General features: G+C 35.7%; 1 protein-coding gene across 1 annotated transcript in view; it reads left to right on the top strand.

The window, feature by feature from the left end:
- Positions 1-2,582, top strand: part of MALRD1 (MAM and LDL receptor class A domain containing 1) — a 217,304-nt gene extending 214,722 nt beyond the window's left edge. Inside the window, exons 35-36 of the mRNA XM_077191926.1 lie at positions 1,571-1,627; positions 2,350-2,582. Coding sequence (XP_077048041.1) covers positions 1,571-1,627; positions 2,350-2,451 — 159 coding nt within the window. The 3' untranslated portion in view covers positions 2,452-2,582. The remainder of the gene's footprint in view (positions 1-1,570; positions 1,628-2,349) is intronic.
- The last annotated feature ends 9,439 nt before the right edge of the window (positions 2,583-12,021 follow it).

Raw genomic sequence — 12,021 nt, 5'->3', positions numbered from 1 at the left:
CCTGAGAGAATGCTATTTAATAAGTGACAATTAAAAATTAACTCAATACTCAGATCAGTTCCAGTGCATTTTCAAAACATAGTAATAGTTGAAATCAGCTCAGTTTTGACATCTCAGTGTTTATAATTATCATGAATATAGGCTGAAGATTTGGAGGAAAAAAAGTATTTTGGATTAAATATTTACCCACACATAGATAGAATAAACTCACTGGGACTCGTCTCCTTTTGTATCTAGAGAACAAACAAAAAAAACCCAATAAAAACCATCCAACAAAGCTAACACACAACAAAGGAAACACATCAAAAACAATAAAAGCACAAAATGCATGATTCGGCAACCAAGTTGCCTTTGCACACTCACTTAGCTTTAATAAAGGAGTTTTTAGTCTTCCCCAGTACCTTAAACATACATCACAATTTCCATCACTGTAAAATTCACCTTGACACTAAAGAACCAATTGGCCACACATTGCCCTAGTACCCTTTCTTGATCAGAATTAAGAAAGTGATAGAGTAACAAAGAAATTTTTGCATAAAATATATATTTAAAAGTGAACATATTACAGCAAAAGAATTAAAGGCAAGATTTAATTCTCAAATTAGAATAACTAAAAATCATGCCTTACATTTGACAAGAAATAAATTATTGAATTAAATGAAGGTATCTCTGATATTTTGTTTATAATTAAAAAAAAAAGACAAATACCCTTGGAATAAAAAAAAAAAAAGCCAAAAAAATTTTAAATATCCTTCCTGCCCTCATTTTGATACTACCCTTATTAGCATTGAAAAAGCTAGGCTTGATTTGAAATAGAAAATAAAGCTTGTCCTTTGCACAGTCAATAATATAAGATTCCACTGCAGCTTTGAATAGGATTAACTCTGACATGCCATTTACTTTTTGTAAAAAGGTCCTTACACCTGATTTTAGAGACATTAGAACAAATGAATTCACTTATAGGTTGGAGTTTGTGAGAGCTCCAAGTTGGAAATATTCCCATCACAATCATGTCCAATTCATCAGGACATTTTTATTTTAGTTAAAATAGATTCCTGACAGGCTTCATTTAATAGCAAGTTGAAAAACAGAAGCACAGAGTCAGGAGAGACATTTTCATGGAAGACAGCCCCAGGCGTTGTGATTGAAGTTCAGCCATGTACCAGAACTTCCTCTATTTTCTCTAAGACTGGGAAAATACATGTTTGCACAAATTCTTCTTTTTAAAAGAAAACAGGCATTATGAGTTTTCTCCAAGTCTGATGAGACTTAAATCTGAATGGTGTATCATCAATCAAAAGAGATGACAGAATGTGAGCAAAAGCTCTTGTCTCCAGCTGAATACTCACAAGTTATGCCCTTGTGGGAGTCTCTGAGCTTCATAAAGAACACTTCTCCTGAACCTTCCTGAACACTAAAGTCATGTGGGCTTAGCATAGCTCTACTCTTGCTCATAATACTGCCTCATAATTTTGGATCCATAGAGTGCGTTACACAGGCACCACAGGGCAGAATATATTCTTTTCAGCTCACTAAAAATATTCTGAAGCAGTTTTTTTTCTTTTTATAGTCTCCTAGGTATGCCATCTCATCTGCTGTTCAAATCAGTGTTTCTCCATGGCATGAGGTATGTAATAATATATTTCTAGGATGTGTGTTGGACTAGTAAAGGAAATTCATTCACAGAGGAAAGGGAAAAATGTCACTTAAAGTCAATGGTTTACTTCTACTGTTAGCACGTCTGGAAATCTGAAAAAGATGACTGGGGCTGAATTGGTTGGCAAGGACCTCATAATAACAATTCTAGTAGTGTTGCTCTTCATAGCTACTTGGTACACCATACACTAATGCAGTAAGTTTCAGTCTGGGTAGATGCTGAAGAAAATGTTTAGAATTACTGAAATCCTTTCCTGAAGGAAAGGTTCATATTATCTATTTTCTCATAATTTTTCAATCAAGGAAATTATAACCATTTCCTTGAATAAAAGGAAATCACAATGCCATGTACCAAAAGTAGTGACCCACTGCAGTTACACTATTGTACACAGATTGCCTGAAATAATGCTAAATGTATATTGGAGCAAGGGCTCTGGAGACAAGGGAAAAGTGGAGGAAACAGATGCAGAAGTAGGTTAAATTACTTAATCAGGGGCATGTGGTAGGTAATTGTTTTGGTGGATCTATGCTAACTTTATTCAGCTGAAAGTCTGGTCTAAAAATGTTTCAAGATCTTATAGTTTTCTTTAATATGTTACTTCTATAATGAATCTATAGCTATTTGTATGTGAATTAAAAAAAAAAATTGAATCACTTGGATTTTAAATTTAATTCTATCTTTTTTTCTTTTAGTATCCGTTTAATGAAAATGTGAATGCTACTTCTTTTCCGAATCCTCTCTATGGTGTAGCAGCAGAAGACATGGAAAAATTATGTAGCTCCTTGAAAACTTAAACACAACACAGGATCAATAGTTAATCTGGAACTGTGTCATGATACTCTAGTATTTGCAATATGAATTAATAACTCATTACAGAATAACTCATATTAAAACAATTATGTTTAGAAAGTAAATTTATATTGAAACTGCAATCCATACATAAGTATATAAACCATAATTATATATAGTCTTCTGTCATTTCTCTTGGTGCAGAAAGAGATTGATAATTATAACTATGAATTCATTTTACATTCATACAGTTCAAATTCTAGTATGTTAATAAAATATTTAATCTAATCCAGATTCTTTATGTTTAGGAATCATAATTTTATGTCCATTATTTGAGAAACAATGACTTAAATATTTCTGCAATTTTGCATTAGAAAGGGATTTTAACCAACTCTTTTAGTGTTCCAAGATGCAGAAGCAAAAGTCTTTATAAAATTGGAAACATTTCAAACTAAATCAAGAGTGGTCATGAATCATAGATTTGAATATTGGCTCAGCATGTGATTCATCTATGTGACACACTAGTATATGCACTTATTTTTAAAAAATATTTTTAATATTAACCATGATCGTTATATCTGACCAAATTTCCCTCTGGTCAGCTCCACAGTTCTGTAGTTCTGACCACAGTGCTCCTGATAAATTTAGCTTAGTGGTTGACAGAGAGTGGAAACTGGCATGTTCAGGAAACCATATTTCTGCTGAATAGGTTGGCCTCCCACACAGCTAAAACTTATGTCAGCCCATGCCTCCATGAGAAAGATATTGGGGAAGAATTCTGGAGCGCCTTGTGATTTCGATTGTCATCCTCTGTGGTACCAGCCATAGCTCATAACAGTGTTTACACTTTAAATAACCTGACAAAATGTCATCTTCCATAATACCCACTTGCATTACATGATCATCATTTTTAGCTTGAAGGCTTAAGTGTTCCTGCTGTGCTTGTGTTTTCTCCCTTACTGTATTTCTACAGCCTGCTTAATTTTAAACCCATTGGCAAGTCTGAAAGTTACTAAACTCCTACAAATTGCATAAAAACAGACATCTGCACTGTAGATGGTATCTCTGCTAATACCTTTACTCAGGGAAAGCAGAATTGCTGGACATTTATTAGACTTTTGGGACTCCAGACAGAAAAGCATACTGATGCCTGCCTTCATTCCATTATACACAGGGCTTCTTGGTGTGGGTTTGGTGTTTTGTCTTTCTTTCACTTTTTCTTTGTAGAATAACCATAACCAATATCTTTCTATATATCTATATATCTTTCTATATTTCTCTGTATCTTCCTACCTATCTTTCTACCTGGCAACACAGAACTATTTTTTTTTTTCTGACTGGCATGTTGTTTCATGGTTAGTAGGAATAGCAAGCTGTGATGTTTGCCCCTCATTCTCCCCATACCTTTCCAGCAATATGCTCTTAAGTGCCTCTCTGCTGCATTCATACACACACTTGCCTTAATGCCATTTAGTTAAAAGTTACCAAATGTTATTCATTAAGGTTTGAAATAAGAAAAGGTGCGCACACATGCTGGTTTCTTTCTGAAACAAGTTTAGTGTGACTGAAACATATTTTTTATTAAACTTGTACCTGTTAGGTTGAGACACAGAGAACACATTTGATACTGGAAAGTGCCAAGCGTCTCCATCTCCTGAACTCTGATATTTTGATAAACCTGTGTGAGATGATTGATCTCCATGTTACAAAAAGACATTGAACATCCTTACATGGTCAAGCCCATGTACTCAAATTCTCTATTTATTCTGTAATAAACTAGCAGTACTTGCACAATTCCACTTAACAATAAAATTCTGGTTATGCTATAGTTCTTAAATCTCCATTCATTGTGTCATGCTATGTGTATCTGTAAAAAATTACAGTAATTAAAAGGATAACATTAACAATGGATGAATTTTATCACATTCTCCCTTATCAAAAGAAAACCATTTATTTTACTGTTTATGGTATTCATCTTTCAATGTCCCAAATATAAGTATATGATTATAAAGAACTGTTGTAAAATAACTCAGAGAACATCATATTACTCATCAGTACTGATAAGTTATCTTCTGAGAGAACTGTGACTCTTCTGGATAATCTCTGAAAGAAGGTAGCCCTTTTATCAAAATAATTTTCAATTTTTATTAATGACAGAATGCTTAGAAAGTGCTGAAATTCAAACTTTTAATCTTCCTTAACTTCAATAATTTTTTTCTCTTCTTATTTCATGAAAAATAAGAGATTTAATTATAGTCAATATATGGTTATTTTTTCAGCCTCAGACTGAAATGTTTAAGACAAAAAATTAATTAATTAAATTTTTATTCAATTTTCTGAAATGTTTCAATACTGTGAACCAAATTCATAGAATTCATATTCTCAGTCATCCTTTCCACAGTTCCAATTTCAAAATCTATAGAAAAAATCTAAAGGCAATATATAGGATATAAATATAAAGGATAACATATTGCTAAATGTTTTTACATAGATTTATTCTTCCTATTTATAATATCCCCTGACTAAATGCACTCTATAACCTTTCAGAGACAATATTATTAGACAATATGCTGATATTGTAATAAACTTTATGTAATAAAAATTGTTTCCAAGTGATCTGTTTTCTAGGAATAAATTAGAAGATGGATACTCTATACAGACAATGAATACTATGCTTAGTCTAATTTAAACATGTTTATACATGAATGATCCAAGGTAACAGCAGAAATAAATTACAAGACAAAGTTGTGTAACTAAAAAAACCCAATACCACTTTCAGCATGGTGTATTTGGTCTTCTCACAGCTGTTTTGCTTCTGAGGTCTCACAATCATAGAGAATACAAGCATCCATGTCTCTTAGATTTGGCTAATCTTTATTTCAAACCAAGATTTATTTATGGTACATATCAACAATCATGTTTCATACACAGATGGCCAGGTCTTGTCCCAGAAAGGATCGCTGTATTTGCAGCTTGTTCCAATACTTGCCTCGACATCTGCCATTGGCTGCTGCTTTGCAGCTTTGGAAGAGGTGTTGAAGGGGAGCAGGATCTTCTGTTTGCAAAACCTGAAGTACAACATGTGGCTGTGAATCTTTCTCCTTGCCAACACTGAGGGACTCAAGCCTTGTTCAGAGCTCCCCTTTGGGTTTGCTGGCTGCACTGGGGCAGCTGTACCTGTGTTTTGCACAGTTGCCCCATGCCTCCATGTTTTCCTACATCTGCTGGTCATTACAGTGCAGATGCCCATGGGTGTAGTCCAGGTGTTTGCTGATGGTGACTTTCTCTCATCCTTTCTCTGTTTCACCTACAGCAGCCTCATGATTGTGTGATGATAAAACTGATCAACCACACAATCTAATTTTGAAGGTACTATGGTTTTTAATCTAGAGGATAGGTTAGGTGGTGTCCAGAATTCCTTTCTGACCTAAATCTACTTGTAGTCCTACTTTTCCATGGTGTTGGTGGCACCTAGCTCCTCTTGACATCTTTACCCTCATTAAGCTGTCTCCAGCCTGTGCCATGCATAAGTCTGCCTGAGATCATTCTGAAACCAAAGGTGTCCTCAGCTCCCCCTTACGGTTCCTGCATTATTTGCTCAGCTGTCTCAGGGGCAGCCTTTGTCTTTCCATTACCTATTTCTGCATCTTACACAGCCAGAGATAGGCTCTTGGATTACTTAGAGCTTTGATCTGATCCACTGCATTTTGATCAGACATGCTGCTATATATAAACACTGAAGCTACAGAAACATCCACTTTTTGTGGCTGTCAAGTTGGCAGGGGTTAAATTAATCTTGTTCTCAGGTAGATTCTAGCAGCTCATAATTTAATTCTTCCTGTTGCCTGTAAAGACATCTAGACATTATGCCTGCAATGGAGATGTCCAGATTTAATAATATGAATCCCACTGTTTTAATTAACACCAAATTTCATTAATGTATGTATGTAATAGGAAGATTTTTCACTGGATAATTTTCTTTACAAGTGTGCCCAGAAATGCTATCTAATACGCAATCATTTTCCAGATCTCTCTGTTTGTATAAATTAGACAGAAAGAGCTTAATAAATACATATAACTTGCAGTAAAGCATCTGTCAAAACCCGACATCTTCTGTTTTTCATTTTCAGTTTGTGTGTGGGAAGTGAGGGAGAAGGGGTGGGAAGAATTCATATGAGAACAAAAATGGAAATTCCTAAGCATCTAAGCAGAAAAATCTACTGTGGGCTGTATTGCTTCACGTAGATTAGAGCATGTGAGAACTCTGGCACCTGACATGGAACAGTATTCCTCCTCTGCTGGGAACTTAAAGACAGAAATTTATTCTCCAAGGTACCAGTCAGTTACTAAGACTGGTGAACAGGAAATTGCTCTCCGCTTGTGTGAGGATGAAGTACAAAGTGCAGCAAAGGAAGGAAACACAATACTAAGAACATAGTAACATCATTCTAAACTGTTCCTAGAGTGTTACCACTTCATCAGCTGTAGCTCTCATACTGTAGCCCCTTTTTATTTGAAAGCAGGGATGCAGCTGACCAGAAGGGTGGTCATAATGTGCATGCTCCTGCAGCAGCCACCCATAGACCATCACAAATGTCAGGTTAAGTTAATATTCATATCTGGATTTTAATTTACCATCTGCAGCTATAATCATTCTTAGGGATATATTTCATGCTCAAAAAAAAGGCTTAAAAAGAAGAGGTGCACTTTTCTACAGGATAGTTGTAAGTGACTACTAAGATATGATAAACTGTAGAGCTTTGGTGGGCTTGGATTTTATTTTTATTACAATACACAGGGTGCATCTTAAAGGGGGAGAGGGGAATAGATCAGAACATAATCTTAAACACACCAGGAATTTACAATGTATTTACTGTTTTATTTAAAACCACATTTTTGCCCTCATCTTAATGCAGCCAAAAAGCAATATAGTGTTCAGCCTAGATACAGGAACATAAAACTTGACTTAGTGTTCAGGTGGTGAAAATTGGGGGTAGAAGGTAAACTAGAGTAACTTGTGATGTGACAATGAATTTCCTTCAGTCCTCTGGACCTCCAAGGACCACAAGCTAAAATACATCTCCCAGCATTGATTCCAACTACTAGAAGGTATTTTCCATCCTGATAACTCAATGAATTTTTAAAGATTTACCTCTTCTTTCACCATGTCATCATAAAAGGAGTTAATTTTTACTTTTGTAATTTATTTATGAACAATGCCAAATTGTTCATGGAAATGTTTAGGCAACAAGATAAGCCAGAAAAAGTTATCAGCTGCTGGGGAGGGTGAATATTCTACTTTTCTGATGAAAATGTGAGTCTCTGAAGCAAGTCAGCAAGGCACGCTCAACTGGGTTAAATGGGTTTAACAGGGAGAAATAAGCACAAATTATTCATGGGAATTCTTTAATCTTCTGTGTAATTATGTGATCATTCTCAGAACAAAGACTTTGGTTGCTCATAGCAGGAGGAAAAAGTCAGTTCACCCTCAGCCCAATGATTAGCATAGAGCTGTGGAGAACAAAAAACCCCTGATAATCTAGTGCTTTAATTTTTTCTGCATATTTTGAAAGTTTGGGATGTTAAGCCTAAATAATTTAGAGAAAATAATAAGTAACTTTTTTTCTTAAAATAAAGCTACTTTCATTTTGTTCTTTATCTTAGTCTTTAATTTTGAGTCCTACTTCTTCAAGTGACTAATTTTTCTTTTCTCAACCACTTTATTCCGATTATAAAACAGTATAACTCCGTGACAAGTATTTTACAATACATATGGTATATGAATTTGTAAAGTTTTAGTTGATATTATTATGGTTTTGATTTCCAAGGCTTAGAATACAATTGAGCACCAACATACAGCTACGTAGAAACGTGCTATGTCTAGAGCTTTAGCATTAGTAATCTATTTGATATTCACTTGGACATGTTGGAAAGAAGTGGACATTATATTACTATATTATACTTTACATTATATCACCATATTACAATTGGTCTCAAATGCAATTGTGTATTACAGCTACTTTATTAGTTAAAGTATTCAATGTGATTCATGTGAAGTGTTGTCATGGAATTAATAATGATTTACATCTTTTTGTAAAAAGGGTCTGCATTCATTGTAACAATGTGATTATTCAAGTAACAAATTGAAGAGGTAAGTAGGACTCTCTGGGTTATGTGCTGCCTTGAGCTTATATGCAAAATTCCTACTGACACAAAGCCAAACAAAAGGATAAATGAATATACTCCTAGATACATACTCCTATACCAATTTAGGATATCCAGAAGATAAGGATTAAATTACTTTGCAGTTCCTGTTTATCTGTCTTAGCCTGCAGGAGGTTTCTCTGGACACCCTTGAGAAAATGCAGGGGCCAAAGGATGGATGCTCAGGCTGAAATTTCCAGTAACACATGTAACTTCCTGTGCATATGTTAACCAATCAAGGCAATCCTTAGAAGTGTTGTTTCTGCAGTTTAGCAACCCATTAAATGCTACTTTAAATTACTCTCGAATCTGCCTAATTTACTAGCTGTGTGAACTTTCTCTTGAAGATCAGTTTCTCATAGTCAAAATATTTGAAAGGAACCATTGAAAAGAACATTTGGATTCAGTCTCAGTTTATTTTCCTGTTTGTACGACTATGTTTAACTTTTCTACTAAGTAGATACAAGAGAATCCTATCCAGTTCAATTCAACAAAACTGTTTTCAATTATGTATGGAGTAGAATGATGAGAATCAAGGGAGAGAATTAACATTAGTTAATATTCAACATATTAGGAATCTAGGAATAGAAATATTTCTATTCTATTAATGACCCATTTCCTACTTACAGATACAAATCAAAGAGTAAGCTAACATAGTCCTCTAAGTTCACTTCAAATAATCCTAAGAATATTCTTCAGGCATTTACCTGAAAAAAAATACTGACCAAAACTTTTGTTTTACAACACCAGCGGGAATTCTAGAAAAAAATCACCAAAAGGAAGTAATTTCACAAAATATTACCTATAAGTAGACACATGGGCTGACTCCTTATATTTAGCTTGTCATCCTCCTATAGACCGCAATTAAACTCACTATCTCATGCACTCCTGAAAAGCTCTCTGGAAATGAAAGTAAAATGTCAGTGCATACCCAGTGCATACCATACACAGATCTCACGTTGTTGTGAAGTTTTTTATCTCAAATGAAAAGAGATAAAAATCATAGAATCACAGAATGGTTTGGTTTGATGGGGACCTTTAAAGATCATCTATTCCAACCCCACTGCAAGGAGCAGGGACAATTAAATCACGTTGCTCAGAGCTCCATCCAACCTGGCCTTGAATGTTTTCAGGGTTGGGGTATTGCCCATCCCCCTGGACAACCAAAAAACTTTCTTCTTTTCTTCCTTTCCAACAAAAAAATTTCTTCCTTATGTCCAATCTAACTCTATCCTCTTTTCATTTTAAACCATTATCCCTTGTCCTATTGCTACAGAGGTCACTAAAAGGTTTGTCCCCATCTTTTTATAAGTCCCTTTACATACTAAACAGCTCAAAAGGTGTCCACAAGAGCCTGCTCTTCTCTAGGTTGAACAACCCCAACTCTTTCAGCTTTTCTCATAGGAGAGGCACAACATCACTCTGTTCATTTTTGTGGCACTCCTCTGGACTGTCTCCAGCAAGTCCACATCTTTCCTCTGCTGAGCACTCTACAATATGGTTATTTAGAGTCTTACAAGAGAAAATATAAAATCTCTCACTGAAAAGGTTGCATGGATAGCTTTGATTTCTTTTAGCATAGAACTGATTAGTCAAGTTGCATATATTTGTTATTTAAAACTAAATTAAGCTTGCATTATATAATTTAACCTGACACAAATTAATCATACATCCATATGCAAACACACACAGTATCTGCCAAAAGGAAAGGCGAGCAAAACATGTAACCCCTGCATCTTCAGACAATGGTCTTTGCTTTTGGCTGAACTTTTCTATTCTTGTGCCAATGGGTTCTTTATTTCAGCTTTCAATGTTGACATCTTTTTCAGTTTTTCAATCTTTATATATGCTTTTTTATCTTCTGTCTTATATTCTCTCACTTGTCATTCAACCCTTCACTTATTCACTTTTCTACAGGAAAGGGAAATTCAGTTTTGATCAAATAGGAAACTTGTTTCAATCATGCTGGTTAAGTTACACTTACCTTCTATACTGTCATTATCTTATATATTGCATTGCAAATTCCTCAAGGCTTTCTTGGTCCTCAGCTACTACTACATAGATTATCATGAATAATGTGACCAGATTTTCAAGAGTTTCAATTGCCTATAAATCTTTTGAGGTCAATGGGAATTGTAGTCCTGGGACCTCAAGAAATTCCAGGCACACTCAGGAACTTATTTAACAGCCAAAATATCAATTGAAACTCTTAACTTTGGGGATATTAATTTCAGCGTTTTAAGTAATTAGCTTTATCTTTGTTTCATTGTCATTTCTCATGGAACTTTCTTGCATCATTAGATCAAATAATTTTCAGATGGTTCCAAACTGTGGTGAAAGATCTACACCTAAATCAAACTTTCAGAGACATTTGAAGCTTTGCTGTTTTCCTCCATCATCCTATGCTATCTGCTGTGGTAAGTGCTGTGCCCTGCCTGTTGCTTGAGTAAATACTCCCCCAGGATGGAACACAAGGCACATGGTGGAGAGGGGCAGTTCATTGCAGGCAATTAATGCTCCTCCATTTGATACACAAAAAAGTAACCATATAACAATAAGATAGACAAGTTTGGTGTTGAATTTTTGCTGTTTCAGTATGAATTTGCAATAAGAGCTATATCCTTACTTTTCTAAGTGGCATGGTTCTGGAGCTCATCTATCACTTTGATTGTCAGCTGGTTACCCTAGAATTTTATAACAGCACAGAGACTGCCCCAGTTGCCAGTAAAACAGACATGCTTAGATAACAGGATTAGACATTACTTTTAATTCTTCTAGTCAGAAAATCTTAGGCTTCAAAGTCACTGTTGTGGTTTGACACTGGCCAAACACCAGGCACCCATGAAAGCGACTCGCTCACCCTCCCCTGCCACAGATGGGCAGAGGTGGGAGAAAAATTTAATGAAGATTTCATGAGCTAAGAACTGGGAGAAAACACTGCAAGGGCAAAACAGGCTCATCTTAAAGGTACAAAGTGAATTTATTACTCACAGAATCAGAGGAGGATAATGAGAAGTAAAATAAGCCCTTAAAACACCTTTTCTTCCCCCAACCCCTCCCTCCTTCCCACCAACAGTGTAGGGAGACTGGGCATGGGGGTTTTGGTCAGTTCATCACCCAGGGTTTTCCTCTGCTACTCAGGGAGAAGAATGCTTCCCCTGTGAGGCCATGGGCTCCCTCCCATGGGAGACAGTTCCCTGTGAACTTCTCCAGGGGTGGTTCCAATCTCACGAGCAGCAGTTCTCCCAAAACTGCTGCAGTGTGAGTACTTCCCATGGGCACACAGTCCTCCCAAAACTGCTGTGGCATGGGTCACTCTTTCCACAGGGTGCAGTGGACAAGACAGGGTTCTCCAGCCTGGAAGAAAGGGC

The sequence above is a fragment of the Agelaius phoeniceus genome, chromosome 1 (assembly GCF_051311805.1).
Source record: "Agelaius phoeniceus isolate bAgePho1 chromosome 1, bAgePho1.hap1, whole genome shotgun sequence".
Lineage (NCBI taxonomy): Eukaryota > Metazoa > Chordata > Aves > Passeriformes > Icteridae > Agelaius > Agelaius phoeniceus.
Note: the sequence above shows the minus strand (reverse complement) of the source record. Positions and strands in the feature narration are given on the sequence as shown.